Raw genomic sequence first — 18063 nt, forward strand, 5'->3', positions numbered from 1 at the left:
TTGCTTGGAAAACTCATTTCTCAAATAAATTAGCCCTTCAGCAGAAATCAGTTCACAGCTTTTTTTAAAAACAGTTAAAACTAGCTAGTTTCTGACTACCATACAGGACTGACTAAGCAACTAGGCAGAGAATATATACGTGTGCTCTCTGAAAAGCACAGCCCTAGAGCCTTCTAAGAGCCTTATTACTGTGGTCAACGGGCTGTGAGCCATACCAGAGAATTCGAAACAGGGTCAAATGATTTTCCCCACAACAGATTTCCAGGTGTATAGCAGACTAAACTAATTTACATCCACATTTTCAGCCTGTACCAAAAAAAGGCAACTAATTTATAAATACTTGTACAAAAATTCATTTTTATAGAGATAAAAATAGAAAGTGAATCTACTAAATAAAATCTTTTGGCTTATAAAAAAGTGTTGGTAAATCAAAATACAGCAGAATAGTACTGAGACTTATATGCCAGCTATAAACTTATTTAACTGTTCTTTGTTTAGCTATAGAAATAAGCAGCAAGGCTTGCTATCTGAAGCTACACAACCTTAATTTGCAATGTTCGTAAGACCAGAGAGGCTTGCTGCTGTTCTTGACATAATTTATTTCAGAGTAATAGGTTTTTAAATGCCAGCTCTGCAAGTCTGGAAAATATATATTTTTCAAAACTTGGCAGTTCCAGTTTCTTTTCTTTGGCTTTCTCCAGCATATTTCATCTCCTTGCAACAAGGTTCACCAGCATCAAGAGTCATTGATAAAATCAAATACAGTGCTGTAAATGATTATGCCATGCTTTATTCTCTAACATTTCAAGATTTTGACTTTAAAATATTGGGGTTACTTTGGTATTGCTGTGTGGTACTTTTGTCATTAGACTGGAACAACATTTCTAAATGGATAGCTATACTTTTCCCTCAGTATTAAAAAAAAAAAAAAAAAAGGCAGACAAACTCAGTATCAGTTATGGACCTATTTTTAAAGGAGTTGTTTCATCACTCCAGTGATTACTTGGCAGAGTCTATGCTGATATATTCCAAGGTTTGCATAAGAAGTTAATATACTTTAAGAAAAATAATTTTGAACGGCTATTATTATTAGCCTACCATGAAGACTCAAGTTCGTCTTAATATAACATTGAACAACAAAGTATATACTGTTATTTACTGCATCTGTTCATCCCTCTGTCACCACTAATGACAGAAAAATAAAGATCTAAAGACTAGGTCTATATATACTGGCAGCTTTGTTCCTAGTTTCAATCTTTTTGAGGACATGAGCTTTATTCAGATAATTTTTTAGCTAGATAGACTGTGACATACATCAACAGCAGATCTGACTATGTGCTAGAGGCAATTTGAAGATAAATAAAAATACTGAAAAATACTTCAAAAGTTTGTTTTACATCTCAAAGTGTTTCTAATAATACAGATTTTATTTTTATTTGTTATGCTTCTGTCAAATAGCAGCAATGACTTTACATTCAGAGTGGAGTTCTCTGCATGGTTTTTTTTTTTTTTTTTTTTTTTGTTTTGTTTTTAAACACATATTTAAGAAAAATCCCTTTGGCCGTATATCTTGCTTCTGATATAAATTAAGCAATTAAATTAAAACTGAAGTTTTCCCAGTGCATTTTCTATAGAACCATAGAATAATTTGGTTGCAAAGGGATTTCTGAAGTTCATCTGACCCAACTCACTGTTCAAAGCAGAACTAAATTCAAGGTTATATCAGATTGAGTTTTCAAAATCTCCATGGAACAATTTCCACAGCCTCTCTAAGCAACTCATTCTAGTGCTTAACTTTTCTTATCATGAAGTTCTGGTTTTTTTCATATATCTAATCAGAACTTCCCTTGCTGCAATTTGCGACTCTTGTCTATGGTCCTTCCCTCAAAGAAAAGTCTTAGTCTATTTTCACTCTAATATCCCTATGGAAAGTTGAAGACTTCCCTTAGCCCTTCGCTTCTACAGACTAAACAAACCCAGTTTCCTCATCCTCTCTTCATGTGCCATATGCTCCAACACCCTCACTAGATTTACTAGAAATACTCCCCCAGTCTTGACCCGAGACTCTAAGGGTATGAAATCAGATTACCCAAAAAAGGTCTGTTGCTACTTTAAAGAGCTCTGATTCTTAACACATCATATGGCAATGATGCCTCAAGAGTATCAGATCTCCATGGAGTTGGGAGGACATTCCTACTAGTATCTCAGTTTGAACTTGTCTACATCTGTCTTTGGTCCTTGTCACTACTACCTTTGGTAACAAGAATACTGTCATCTTATCAGTTGTGCTGCCTCTTCTAGGAAAAAAAAAACACTAAAGATACTGCTTCTATAATGGAAAAAAGAGAAAATGGGAGAAATGAAAAAGAAAGTTTATTAAAAATCACCAGGTATTCATGTTCAGCTATACAAAAGTTTTATGACTCTAAGCCAATGAGAAGCGACATTAAGGACAGTAAGAACTAGAACTGTGTAATGAGTTGGTTTTCTTCAGCTTAATGAGCAAACTGAAAATTAATAACAGAAAAAAAATCCTAGGAGCAGAGGAGCATGAAAAAGAAAATTCTACTGTCTTCTGCCATTAGAAAGGACATGATTCAAGTAGCTAAATTTCAAGCTCCTGTTTAATTTGAGGACAGTTACAGAAGTGGAAGGAAGAAGCTTTCTCCACTTTTTTTCCTATGAATAATTAAGCATGGAACAGATTCAACAGAAAAAAATTAATAAAACTCTATTTGTGAATAATCTGTGACAAAATTGCTAATGAACTGCACTCAAAAATGCCAAAGTGAGCCCTTTTGACACTTCTAGTCCTGCTTTCACTCTGCTTATCGAGTGAATTCGCTGCAAGCTTGCAAAATGTTTGAGTGCCAAATTATTTCTCATCAAAACTGTATTTTCCTCTTTAACATCCTATATGATCCAGCCCAGAGGGAGACTATTTCTTGGGAGCTGAGTCATATAGTCATTATGCTGCTAACGCTTCCAAAAAGAAACATTCAAAACTACTTTTAAAGTCAAAAAAGCTACATTCTCACATTATATTCCATATAATGGTTATATATTATTCCCTACTAGCATGAGTTACATTTAAAGATGTATTACTTTGAAATAAAGTGTCTAGAAAAGAGTTTTAACCCTCTGAAGTCTGATTACAGGGCAAATGATTAGTTTAGTAAGTGATGATTACATAGTCAAATTAGCTGCTACTCTCTGTTGCCTACAATTAGCATATATTTCCAGCTCTCTAATGTCATATATGAAAAACTAAGAGACAAGTCTAGATGACATCTATATATGTGTGATGTTGCCTGCAAAGGGATTCCAGCAGACAACCAATAAACACTAAAGTAATACATATAATAATAAGGAAAAAAAAAAAGAAAATACAGATTAAATTGTTCCCATAATAGCAGTGTGAACTGCAGATTAGAATTAGTGGTTCCTCAGTGATGCAAACTGAACTGGCATAAATATGTGCTAACATCAAATTCCTCAGAGTATCTCATTTTTCTTGAAATGAAAGGCAATTGGTAATTCACTTCATTGGAGCCGGCCTTAAAACTCTGCTCTTAGATACATTTTCCTCTACTGTGAAAAATGTGAGGATTAAAAAAAATTAACTAATGAAGAATTCAGTGATGTGACTATGAGAAACAGACTATATTTTGAATTAAAAGAATAAAAGGACACAAATAAGAAAAAGTCAACATTAATGAAATTTATGTCACATTTAATGTTTTTTTTTGTTTGTTTTTCTTCTACCCACATTAGATAAATCTCCAAATAGAGCTTAAATTCTGTGATACCCTAAAAATTACAAAATGAATGCCATATGAGAGGTACAAAAATATACTTTCACAGTGTCACTGGGGAATATAAACCTGTATCTGTAGTGAGAAAAATAACTGAATATGGGAAAAGATAGCTCTGGGGAAATTAATACCAGGAAACATTGGTAAGTTTAGTGTGCTGCCATGACTCACAGAAGATTTGTTGCCTACCAGATGCCAGAGTAGGAAAAAAAAACCCATCATATTAAAAGACAAGTTACTGAGAAGGTCTGGAAGGAAGCCATAGGCATCATAATCTATATTGGACCCGGTGATATAAGCAGAACTAAATGGAGGTCCTGCAAACTAGGTTTCAACAATTCAGAAGCTGAACAAGCATGTAGAGATCAAATGCTGGCGTTCTCAGAAATGAGATTGGTGCCACACTCAGGGAGAACTGAAGAACGGCAGACAAGGAATCTCAGCATAGTTTAGAAGCAACACATGGAGCAGGGATATCACTCCTGGAGTAACTAAGTGTTATACAGCTAATTTAATAGTGGTTATTAGTATTCCTGCTGCAACATAAAAGAAACTAAGACAGCACTTCCCAAAACAGCATTGATTCTACACCAGGTGGACAAATCAGTTTACACAAATATGGGGCATGGCAGGATCTACCCTAAAGTCATACAGAAAAAATTAAAAAAAATAAAGAAAGAGAAAAGACAAAAGAAAGCGTATTTGTGCTAAAGAGAGATACAATGGGATCAAGACAATAGTCAACTTTCTGGCTTTTGAACTCCTTATGGTAAACATGCATTTTAAATGTAGATTCCAGGACAAAAACAGCAGTTATTTCCAGCACAGAGGAAGTGTTGAACATACAGGCACACGGTAAAGTCATGAAGATAATGGCGTCATAAATACACAAAAAGAATGAAAGAACTGTAAGATAAAAAAAAAATGTGCAAGATATAGAGTAGAAACTGCAAGTATGGAAGAGGATTCAACACAGCAAACAGTTACACAAGGAGTGAAGAAGAGTCTCCAGATTTTTCACCCTCTAACCTGCCTATAACAGTAATCTTTGTGCGCTGTTGAAGATGCCTTTAAGTACCTCAGCCACTCACAACCTCAGCATAGCGATCAGAAGCCCTACCTGGGTTTGCCAGAAGGCAGCAAAGTAATGCACTATTTCAGAACTTGCCTAAGCTACCAGACACTGGAGCAGAAAGTTACGACTGGGAAGAGGTCTCGGGAGGTGAGCAGGTGTTCCAACTCAACCAGTGAAAGAAGGAGCTGTGTGATGCATACCAAAGACTAGTGGAAAGGAGCCACTCTTCACAATTCAGAGGTTCTGTCCTTCTTTGGTTTGGAGGGAGGGGAGGGAACGGAGAATTTTGCATCCTGAGTGAAGACAAAAGCACAGAAATTCACAGTTTTCCAGACATGACTTAGATCTTGAGACATATTACAAAAAAATGTGAGCTTAATAGCGCAGGGAGCTGAGAAAGCCTGGGAAACTAGATAAGTAACTTTTCTGTTGGCCTAAAAGTGCCCAACATCTGGCCTCACTGAAGGAGGCTCAAAGCTCTCAATCCCATCTCCTTGGCAATCCACTAGATTTCTCATAGACAATCCAGTAAATGGTCCTACAGATGGAGACAATTTGCTAAACATGTTGCTTCGGAGACAGTACCCAAAAGTATACAGTTCAAACATTAAGAGAGATTCTATGCAAAGTGGTACTCAGGTAGAAAACAAGGCAAGACAGACCAAAATCACTTTTTTTTTGTGACTTTTTCAATCATCTGCAGTTATAAGCTTGTTCACAGCCTGGGCAGATGTTCTAAATGGTTGAACAATAACCTGTTGACAATAACCTGCACAATGCATGTTTTATTCAGTTGTTCCCTAGGTAAGCAGTAAAATTAGCCATTTGAGATCACACTTCAACAAAAGACATAGGCGTGTCTTTAAGTGTACTTGACGAACAATACGGAACTTCAAAAAAAATCTTGTAAACAAATACAGCAATAGATTTCCACTTTTTCCTCAGCTGTTAAAGAATTTTTAGATAAGCATAATAAACCATATTTAATAATTATGGTTTTGACGTTTTGAAGGCCTCTATTTTTTTTCTTTTTTTCATTCTGTCATGATACTCATTGCATCAGTTGCTGCATACACTAGCCATCTACATGAAGAATTCCTTAACTACCACAAATTTTCCTCTGCAAATTCAAAAATACGTTTTCAGAATTGCTAAAATGTATGTTACCTTTGTGCCTGCCTGGCATTACCAAAGTTATTGCAGCTACAGTGGTGAAACTTTTCTCTCTCTAGTCTCTCCACAACTTGCTACCACTCTAGGATTTACCTATGATCTGTCTGTTTTAAAATTTAGGAAAGCAAGCTGTTGAACTAGGTGCCTACATTAAAGAAAACACAGAAAGGCTGCATTTTAACTGAATATCAAGATTTAGAAAAAAGAATTCACAATAAAAGTCATGTCCAATGTGCCATTCTGAGATGACTAATAAATCAGGAACACAAGGAATTACTTCCTACATTCATAAGTCTCTCAGTATCTATTTCTAAAAGTCAGCAGTTAGCTAACTGTAGTTTGTCCGCATCAGAGATTTCAGATGCAGAGAGATTGTCCACAATTACCACTCATGACTCTCTTGATCTTCACAAAGCCAAGTGAATCTTAACACTTTTGACACAGGAAATACAACACCATATATGAGCTGGCTCTTTCTTAAGCTGAATTAATTCAATGATACATCAGCTACTCAGTGATAAACTGTGATGTCATACATGGTGGTCTGGCTCATTACTGAAATCCTCAAGCAAAAAAAGGAAAAAAAAAAGAAAAAAAAGAAATTCTGCAAACAGAGATATCAAGCATATCTTGCTTGAAAAAGTGTTTTTAAAAGCAGAAAATATGCTAATATTTCAGCAGCTAGTAAAACACTATGATGGAAGTGGACAAGCGCATTAGAATAAAAAGAAAAATTAGCATCTAGGAGCAGAGAAAGTGATAATGCACTGCCCTCAGCCAATCCTACTTATCCAGACATTTCTAGCTTTGACATTTGGGAGGCATTACAGAATACCCAAGAGAAGCCTGCTGTGCTTCTTTACAAAACACTGGCAGCTTTATGACCCACAAACTAGAGGCTTAAAACCAGAGCATAAGTCACACCAGATTTACTGTTGACTGGTCATGAGGCTCTGCATGAGAACATGGCATTAAAAAAAAACAGTTTCCAACAATAAAACAGTAAAATAACTGCTTGATGCTTGGTTCTTCTTGAGAGTCACCTATTACAGGTCACTGCTAGAAACACGGCTTCCAATGACATCTTAGGTTGATCTGACAATACGTTTCTTTTCCCCAAGAAACTAGCAGAAAATATCCTTCTCTGAAGGAGCATAAACTTTGTATGAAGATCTCCTCCATTACTCCCTACTCTACCCAATCTTCTTCTTGCTCTGAAAAGAGGACTAACACAATAAAAAGAGGGGGTGACATCACTCGACTGAAGATCATATCTTGGTAGCTTATCTTAACACTTAACAAAGCAAGACTGTCTGTCCAAAAGCTGCCAGTCTTCAGGATCTGAAGTGACAGAAAGGGCTGTAAAGGGTAGAAGCAGGAAAGAACGAGAAAAATGCTGTCAACAGAAAAGTGCTAGAAGAGACTTGACAAGTGGGTATAGGTGAGCCTTATGGATTTTCTAGCTGCAAGCCTGCAGAAAGACAAGATTTGGATACAAGAAAAGGTAAAAGTTTTGAAAGATTAAATATTTAATTTGCCCAATGTGCAAGTATTTACTGATTAGATGCTATGGAATTATCACCTGAAGAGTTGCTGGGCAAAATAGCATGCAACTACTGGAATGTGAAATCGATTTTACTCATTATAGCATGCATTTCAGTATAACTATAATAAATTGCTATCCATTCTGAAGTCATATTTAGTGCTGAATCAAGAGACCCAATTTTTACAATTAGCAAGGGGTAACAACTGGATATTTAATACTCATATTTTCCCTTTGTCTTTTTTTCCAAGCATTCAGTGTCCTCATTCACAGCACAATAAAATTCTACTAAGATGCAATTTCACATTTCACTGAAAAAAACTGCAGAGAGATTTAGTTTAAAAGACAGTAAATACACCTTGCTAAACTACATAACATGGCAAAGAAACTACTGCCAAATACATCACTGAGGTAAAGAGCTTCTATTTATCAAAAGAACAGTATTTCAGGTATCAATTTTTATAATGAGAGGAATTCCATGAATTTTGTAACATTCCTCAGATTTTACATTTCATTATTTTTCCATTCATTATTTAAACTTTTGCAGAAAATATTACATGGGAAAGTGGTTTTTGTTCTAAACATGCCTTATTCAAACATGATGATTCAGCAATTTACACTGCAGGAATTACAGGGCAATTTCTGGTTTATAATAAATTTTAATAATATCAGCTGTCTCATCGGTACTATTATACACTTGCATCCACAGTCAGTTTTCCATCCCATAAGTAAAAACTTGAGTTTTACTCCTGTTAGTCAGGAAAAAACACTTCCCCAAAACGTTTACCTCCTCTCCCCATACCCATGCTGATCTTGTGAGAAGTGGTACAGATTCAGCAGACCAGACTGGAAATGCATTTTGCCCTCTTTTAACCCCCAAACCTACCTGAAATCTGAGTTGTTTATTGCCTTGCTACAGTGAGGAGGAGAGCAAATAGGCAAAAATTCACCAGAAAGAGGAATATATTATGGCCTGTAATGGAGAAAGTGCTAGAAAACCTTTTAAATGACGTAACAGGAAATTATTAAAGAGGAAAGATGGAAAATTAAGTTACTCCTAGCACATACAGTTCCCTAACAAAAGTGCTGATATCTCACCATGCCCTGACTCAGATCGTCATGTAGCAATGGTTTCCCACCCCCGGGCCGCACAGCGTTTGAGACTCGGCACAACGTGCTGTGCCGAGGCCACACTGCGTCTGGACATCGAGCAGTATCATACCCAGAAGCTGCCAAGCTGACAGGTAAGACCTTAAAAAAAATTCTTTTTTTTTTTTTTTTTTTTTTTTTTTGGGGGGGGGGGTGTGAATCTTGAAGTTTTTCAAATTCAGTACACATACCAGCAGGAATAGAGGTATCTGTACTGAATATGGTACAGCAGTAAAGAGAGGCTGCTTTTACCCCCCACGATGCACACTTTTATCTATTTTTAATTGTATACTTGCAGAGGTTAATAGGCTTTGTGCTTAAGCAATTTACCTTAGGAAATTACACAGAGATATTCCAGTATAGAAACATGTTCTGTTATTTATGTACAGGAAATAAAAGCTGCTTCACACAGTTTGCGGATGATGACTGCAGCATGATAGCTTTAATTACACAGTCAAATGCAAATACAGCTGAATCCTACCTCTGTTCAGCAATCCCTTGAGAATTGTTTAGGAACAAGACATGGACTGTTGCTTCATGTAAATCAATCCTCCATTTCTATTATCTCTCATGTTATAAAACCCGTATTTGCCTTGCTTTGCAGAAATAAATCAGAGATGACATAAAACAAGGAGCAATCACACTTCAACATTTTTCCCAACCTTTCCACAGTACATTAGCTTCAGAAAAGCACACAACTTTGCAAAGGCATCCACAATCCATAGTAAGATCCATGAATCACTGAACTTGAAATGGGGTTTTCTAGAGTACACTGCAAGCACTTCACTCAACATGAGATATAACAAGTAACTACTGATGACCAAGCTTCAGAAGACATTCTCATAAAGCAAAGGCTTTACTTAATTTTAATTTACAGTAGAATTTGGTCTATTAAGAATGATTAGACAATCAACCCGGGCATTCAGCATAAGAGCTGTCTTCTGTGACAATTAGACTTCTACAGGAGAAATAGCATTCTCATAAATAGAGCAGCCTACTCACATGTATTGAAGAAAGAGTACTTTAGTAGTTACTTCAGCTACACCACTGACCTTCAGAAAGCTTCATTTGCATGCACATGACAAACTGAATGGGTCTTCATTTTTTTTTCAGTCAGGGTCATACATCACTAGAGCTTACTGGAGTCTCATCAACAAAACAACCATTTCTCTGAAAAACATTGCTTCAAATTTCAAATGTATTAGTTTTGAAAAAGCTTTACCATGGAAAGTCTGTCAGGTCCTGCTTTCTACTTAATTTAAAACAAATATCTCAAACACTGTGTGTCTATTCATGGGGTGGACAATTACTCAAACATTCAGCTCTCATTACAATTTTTAGCAGAGAAATAAATATATATTATTACTCTCAATTTCATTTATAATGTTTGATTAAAAAAAAAAAAAGAATCTGAAAGTTTAATAGCATGACAACATCACTTCCTTACGTTCTTCCCTATGCTCTTCACTCAGAGTAAGTGGAGTGCCACTGTTGGGTGATGCTCTTTAGATTTCCCATATTTGCAAAGCTTCATATTTTGGGATCCCCCCCCCCCCGCCTCCAAAATAATTGCAGTTTGAAACAAAGATCTAGATAGTAAATCAATTATATTCTGATTACTAATGGATGCAGCTACACATGAAGTAGGGATACTTTAAGGAGGAAGTAGGAAAGAGGCTGTTACTTTGATACCCTGTAGAAAATAAATGTTGAAGCCTACAACTGAAGAGAACTGAAACTCATTTCAGTATTGCTTAATTACTAATTCTTTTGTTGACACAGGATAAAGCAGAAAGATGAACATAGAAAAGCAACACTTTATATCATTACCAAAACTGTTGTGCTAATGATAAGACTAATCCAATTTTACCCTACTTGAACTTAAGGCTGTCTTTGTTTGGTGTTTGGAATCAATGCATTTGTGGATAACCACATGCCACCTTTAATCGTTTGGGAAATCAATAATCGATCTTTCTTTATGCAAATTCACAGCCCTCATTACTGCTAGTGGTATTCTTCTTAAGCCTGGACTAAGAACGGTGCCAAACATTATATTCTATAGTCCAGTCCTGCCATTTCATATCAAGATGACTTGGTTTTGGTTCATGTATTTTACCTTCTTTAAAGAAAATAAGGAACAGCTTGTACACAGCTAAACATCCATCCAACACACTTCGGCAACACATTCGTATTATTTCCAGCAAACTCCCATGTTCCCCAAGCCAAGGCAAAGTGCAGCCAATATTAAAATACCTTCTAAATCCTGAGGATTAACATTCTGCATATGCTGCTAGTGCTCCCAGAGATAGGGAAGGGATCAATTCATGGTACAAAACTTTAAGTAATATGTGAAGTCTGGAGAAAGAAAGTCTCTAAGTCCTATTAGGTTACAGCCCTCAATTCTCTGACATGGTGCATAAAAATTGACATGCCAACAAAGAGACCACTATATTTCACTATAACTCTATGCATACTACAGCAGAATTGGGTATTATCAATTATGAAATTGAGAACTACAATTATAATATACCAGTATCTGATTTTTCCCATCACAGACCAGGTTTTTCCATCTGATCTAGTTCTATATATAAAGTCTGCAGAATGACCGTTTTTTGAGACAAAGAATTCACTCTGATAATAGAAAAACATGAATTTACTACAAAACACTTTACCAATTTTCCAGGTCAGAGATGACCTCCAAGTACTCTCAAGTCACTGAGAGTCTTTGCATTAATTTCAAAGGACTTGGCTGAGTATAAAAATGCTTAGATTCATATGTATTGACATTACTGCACATTGCTGCATTTCTCAGATCAACATCTGTAACAGTTTTTATTGACGATACAATACACAGCGAATCAAGGTTCTTAGTATTACAAGATCACAAAGGCACTAAATGAGGTTCTTCATGTTTCTTTGAAAACTGTTGTAAAAATAAAGAATGCTAGAAAGATTTATTAGGAGCCCATCTAAGCCACTAAAAACTTAATATTTAAGAGTTAGTACTACATGCACAGACCATCAGTTTTCTTGCTTCTAATCTATTTCTTATTGCTCCAGGAACTGAAATAGGTGGCTATATACCACTGAATAATATTCAGACTGTGGATGTTTTTCAACTGACATTTATCAGCACAAAGTTAATTTTGCAAAAAGTCAACATTTTTACTCAGCTCTGTTTGAACTAAAAAGACAAAAGTATACAGCCTGCACAAGTCAAAAGATATATATTTTTTAATGCTTACCAGTATCACTTTTGAGAGTTCCATTACTGAGCTGTTTTAATCTCTTCTGATGGGACTTGCCATTATAGTGGATTTGTGCCTGAGCTGCAGAGTTCAGCTGAATGTTACAAACATTGCACAAAGTGAAATTATTGTGTTTTTTTTCTCTCTCCTTCTTTTCCTCAGTGCCATCAGGTGCTAAATCTTTCTCATTTTCTCTGTCTGGGATGGATGTAAAATCTGAATTGTACGAGTGATTATCAACTGGTAAGTCAGGGGTCCAGGGCTTCTTCATATTTTCTGGGGGGAAAAAAAAGAGTAAGAAAAATTCATGAGTATGTCAAAGTAATATACATAGAGTTCCTACATCTACAAACTACAGAAAGGCTGAAATTAGTTCTTTATATTTTCATATTTATACACTACATTTCTTCCTGCATATTTTGCTTTCTGTTCATGTTTTTAGTTAAACTTCACAGTTACTCAAATATCTTTATATATCTATCTAAATTTTTTAGTGCTACTATTAAATGTCACTGGAACTAAGCTCTCAAAGTGATTTTTTTCTAATTGTTCCTCTCTTATCTCTTGATTGTTTTGCTATTCTTAAGAAATAATTGATGGAAAAAATCAACCTTATATGTGCAAAATACAAAGCAGTTGCATGGCCAAACGGTCTTTAATGTAAGGGTGGGACAGTTTAGAATAGATCCGCAATGGTGGAATGTTCCCGTTACACAGAAATAATCATTGTTGTCTTAGCAGCTAAATTACACAACTAGAAAAGAAAAACAACTTTAGTTATGTAAGATTTGGGCAATTAGCAGTAGTTGTTCTGTGTCTCTTAGGCAGGAATTCATGGCAAGAGAAAAGAATGGAGCACAAGAATGATGCTTACACGTATTGAAAAGATGAGAGCTAAATAGTCCAAAACACCACTGAGGTGAGTGGAAAAAATACATTTCTGTGTTAAGCAAATCACAAACCATGGATCTTTTTAGTAAGTTCTTTTATTAAGATAAAAGAGTTTATCAAATAATAAAAAAAAGTTATTGGGTTATTTCTCAGACCTGGCACCTTCTAAACATTCTTCTCTTATTTAGCTAAATTCCCAGCTGTCCAGCGTGTTTTCTTCTGATACTGTGCTGGAGAAAACCAGTTTTCCCTAAGTGGCTCAAATTTGAGAGTCTCCAATAAGTAAAAAATTTCACACTTTCTTTAACCAGAGGAGACAGTCAGCTACTTCCTCAGCAGACTCTAAATGAGCCTTCTGACATCTTAAATGCAATCTTCAGTGGGAAGCTATTGTAGCAAAAATGTAATTTATATTCCTCTCTACAATTAAATCTTCAGACATATTTTGGGTTTTATATATAAACTACATGTAGGTCAGTTAAACCTCCTACAGAGGAGGATCTCTTGTTATATTGCATTATAGATATACATTCAAATACTGCAGTTGATTAATCAGTATAGATGCTTAGTTGTTTTAGCATGGAAAAATGCAAGATGCATTCTTCATGTTACAGAAAGATACAGGGCAAAGCTAGGCTCTGCTTCCCATATTTATACATTCTGGTGTGTTGCAATAACATAAGAAAAGAAAAAAATAGACTTTAGTGATCTAAGCTTAGCTGCAGAGGCATCACTCTTGAGTTTACTAATTACTTTAGGTGTTAGTGATCTCTGCTCATCCACTCTCCACTTCCTTCAAATATTTTTGAACCGAAGTCTGATCATATCATAAAACCAAGAACAAAAATGAGAACTCTGATCTGTCTGATTTTATTTAGATGATACCATTTTTATATTTATCTGGTTCAAAATAGTCCAAGGACAAACAGTAAACAGGCTCTACTCGTTGCTTATCTTAACCTTCCAGGAAACTCAGATCAGAAAATGTCAAACTGAAGTATCTATAGAAATGAAAAGAAAATCCCACTCACAGAACTTCAAGTGAAACCAATGTAAATATGAGTTTGAATGGTTAAAGGTCAGTAGAAAACACATAGGTCAAGAAGTGCTGTATGCACTACGAGACTAATTTACATTTCAAAGAGTACACAATGGTATACTAACATCTTGATGAGCCCTTTATATAGCATATAAATCTTTAAACTGGTTGTTCTTCCAGACTTAATGAAGAACTAGCCAAAGAATTTAATATGTACTTTCAGCAACAAAATTACTGCAACCATAAATATAATGATACTATTTGTCTCCAATTAACAGATCAGTCAAATTACAGATGAAAAGATTATCGCACAGCACAAGAAAAGTGGCTATATACACCTTTAATCACAGACTTAGCTGAGATTTATCTAAAGTAAGTCAAAACAAGCCCTCAGATTTGGATCTGATTACACCAAAGTGTAATCCTTCTTGAGAAGTCTTCAAATACTTTTAGTAATTAATTACTCTTTATAAATACTTTTAGTATTTAACTGATTACTTACCATCTAAAGGTTTTCCCCACCCAGGAGTTAAAATACATTTACTGAATTGGAATCAAATCATAGACAAATTCATCTAAAAAATGTAAATCTAAACTCTGATATTCAAAACAGTTTCAGTCTGAGTTTTCAGATTTACTTACTATCTAATTAGCATTGTGGCCTTTTATGCAAACTAAAGCCTATTTAATTTAGAAAATGCTAGTTATATATACATAAAGCATGGACCCAGTTTTGAGAGGAGCTGTGCACTCACAGTAGACAACCACATGCTCTATCCACCACTTCACTCATTATTATTACTTCTGTTTTCGTATATAGTCTACTCTTATCTAGGATGTTAGCAATCTAAAGCAAAAGATGAAAAAAACAGGCTAAAAAACTCATGCTAAAGCAAAATTAAAGGGAAAAAATGAACAACAGAAAAGCAGTTATTTACTAAATCAAACATAATACTAACAGTGATGATAGTATCTTTTATAGCCAAACCACAACCATGAAGCTAGGAGAATGGAGAAAACCCCAGATTTTTCTCTAGCTTATCTTGAATATTTTCTAATAGAAGGACAAGGTGTCTCCTGAGGAAACAGCAGCAATCTATCATTCTCAAAGCCTTCTGGAGTTAGCTGGAGATATTGCTCACTTCAAAGAGCAGAGTGGATTCATCCATCTAAAATTATTTTAAATTAAGAAAATCAGTCTTTAATCAGAGTGTTAAAAAGAAGAGTAAAATGCTAACATGATAGGTCTAATTTTATGGAATTGCTCTAGATAACAGTAACTACAAATTCCAGCTTATATATATGCTGTACATTAATAATATGTTATCTTTTGCATTGAAAGCTTTCCCCACTAGAGAGCAGTACGAATTTAAAATTACAAGCACAATACATCTCTAGTATACACTACTCTATACCTGTACTGCTAGTCACATGGGCATGAGACTAGTATAAGAAAACAGATATTCTAACCCAGATGTAAAACTTTGTAATGAAATATATTGTAGTAAACTAAGCATACACAGTTCACTATGTACACATACATCTAATTCCCTTTGTAACATTTACACAAATAAGCAGGCAGCCTATTAAGTCATATTAGCATGCTATAACTTCACTCTGATATTCCCATGAACTCTGTCTAGTCTATGAGAGTCTTACCTTCAGCATATAGAACACTTCTATCTGACAGTCTAATCTCATTTTAGAAAAAGAAATTATAAAATGCACACTGGATAGAGGCACAGTAAAACAACAAGGGGAATTACTCCTTGGAAATAAATGATTCAAGCACCTATAATTTGATTTGTGTTTGCATTAGGAACACAAATGTGATGGTATTACAGCTGTAATACATTTTTGACTACTGCCACCTCTCAAATTTGGAGAAGGAAGAAGAATATTTACAACTACAGAACAGGTAACAGGAAAACAAAAGCATCAGGACTACATTCTGTCACTATTTCCTTTACACATATACAGTGATTTCTGAAAATGTAAGGACACTGCTGAAGGTTGAAGTGGAAATATCATAAACTGGTGCAGACAACTTCAGTTAATATTCTTTAATGGACAAAGAGGTAAAGACAGAGAAGGCTAAGGGAGGAGTGGGGGGATACCAACTGTGTATAACTTGCTGAGATACATTTAAAATACAATTTTATCACTCAATTCAATTTTTAAAAAGAAAAAAAGAATCCACAAGTTAGCAAAAGCTTGTCAGGCTGATCCCACCAGTATTCCAACAAATGCAGACTAATTCTCACTAAGTAGCACACAAGCATTCACTTCTTGCCTGCATATGTATGTTCATCATTACATACCTTTATTTCCTAGAGTGATATTTTCAGACAGTAATTTTGATTGTTTGTACAAATAATGCTTAATTTATTCTGTCTGCTCACACAGAAAATAGAAAATCATGCAGAAAATAAATAGAAAATCACACAGAAAATAGAAAAATTAGAAAAAGACATCATTTCTATTAGAAATAGAAAAAGACATCAACATCTTAATTTTTAAACTATTTTTAATTGCTATTTATTATCCATTGGTTTAAACTGTCTGTCCTACATAGGGCAGGAGTTAAATGAAAATCTTCCTTTCCTACCACTGTATTCCACAGTTCATCTTGACTGTCAGAGGTTACATATCATATAAATAGCCATCATTTTTGCAGATAACTTCCTCAACCTTTAGGCACCTTAGGAAGAGCAGCAGTGAACTAGAAACGAATTAGTAAGATAACCAAGAATTCAAAATTTCAAGCCAATTTAAACAGCACTGCAGATAAACGCTTGGGTCTATTTTCCCTGGAGCATCAAACTCAATTTTGGCTCAATGATGTTTACCAGTAAAATGAACTTTGCATGACATTATAGCTCTGTGAAGTAGAAAACTGGCCCACGTGGAAAACTAACATGACAACAATTTGTGGTGTTTGCTGGCTCAGCTAAAATAGCTACTGCCTGGGGATTAGTCTTCTGAAATGTGCTTGAATGTGAAGGATTAGAAATTATGTCCTTGCCATGAAACAATCATTACATTCCTCAGCATAACACAAAAACACACTTTCTATATAGGAACACAAAAAGGAAATGCTGCTCATTTGTATTACAGCTAATTATTTTGTCTGCAGACTGTCCTGTCAACGTAGAATTATCAGAGTCACTTTGACCGTAAATGTGTACGCAATAGCCAGTTTAGGAGGCTTCGGGAGTACATGGATTTCTGAACAAGAACGTTCTCAAATGAGGGACCGCTGTGCAGACCAGCCAGTTATACTGAGCAGTAACCACTTGCTATTGATGAATGACACAGTATAACCTAAAGAATCTCTCCCTGGCTTCTTCCCAATAGGTTACTATGATAAAACACATCATAGCCCGATAAATACATCGTTGCCTGAAACGGATGAAGCATAGAAAATATAGGTAGGACATTAACAGAAAAGCCCGTAAGCTGAAATATCGAGAGATGTCTAATATTTCATGCCAGAACTGTGAAAGCAGCAAAGATACTTAGGTGGCACTCATCTAAAGATCAGGTTCTTACACCTCCATCAGTCACCTCTAGAGCCTGTAGTCCCTGTAAATCCAGTCAACAGAGTCTGCAGGAAACTTCATCTCATTCTGAAGCAGACTCTGAAGTAAATCAGGTTCCACTCCTAGAAATACTTATTCATCTCCTTCTGTAGATGTCTACACTGTAGGTATCTGAAGTTAGATGGGATGAATCTTACTCTGTCTGCCACAATAGCCTCTTCAAAATTTAAAAAGACTTAAATTTTGAAGGTAATAAGAAAATAAGGTTAATTCAGCCAGATTACAGAAGGTAGCAATTCTATTTTAAGTTTTAGAATATCATGCAGATAAAGTTAGTTAGATTTACCTCTTTGGTTAAATCACCGATTCTCTGCAAGATAGTTTACATGAAGTGCTCTCTATCAAAATGTCAGTTAATTTTATTTGCTGAAGTCTTGGAGGTATTGAGGGATGTCTCATCCTAACCTTTATGCCATCCATACATTGTCCTCGATTATGAAATCTATTTGAGAGACACTGAGTCCCTTGCAAGAGAAGATCATCAACAACACAAGAGATATCAGCTGCTTTCAGGGAAACTGTTAGAAC

The 18063-nt window shown here is 35.4% G+C and overlaps 1 protein-coding gene across 2 annotated transcripts in view; it reads right to left on the reverse strand.

Annotated features, from left to right (window-relative positions):
• The window catches only part of ZNF385D (zinc finger protein 385D), a 426799-nt gene that overhangs the window by 319744 nt on the left and 88992 nt on the right, over nt 1–18063 (reverse strand). For both annotated transcript variants that reach the window (XM_062569317.1, XM_062569316.1), the window contains exon 2: nt 12001–12279. In XM_062569317.1, the coding sequence (XP_062425301.1) occupies nt 12001–12274 (274 nt within the window). In that variant the 5' untranslated portion in view covers nt 12275–12279. The remainder of the gene's footprint in view (nt 1–12000; nt 12280–18063) is intronic.

The sequence above is a fragment of the Rhea pennata genome, chromosome 2, assembly GCF_028389875.1.
Source record: "Rhea pennata isolate bPtePen1 chromosome 2, bPtePen1.pri, whole genome shotgun sequence".
In the NCBI taxonomy this organism is placed as follows: domain Eukaryota; kingdom Metazoa; phylum Chordata; class Aves; order Rheiformes; family Rheidae; genus Rhea; species Rhea pennata.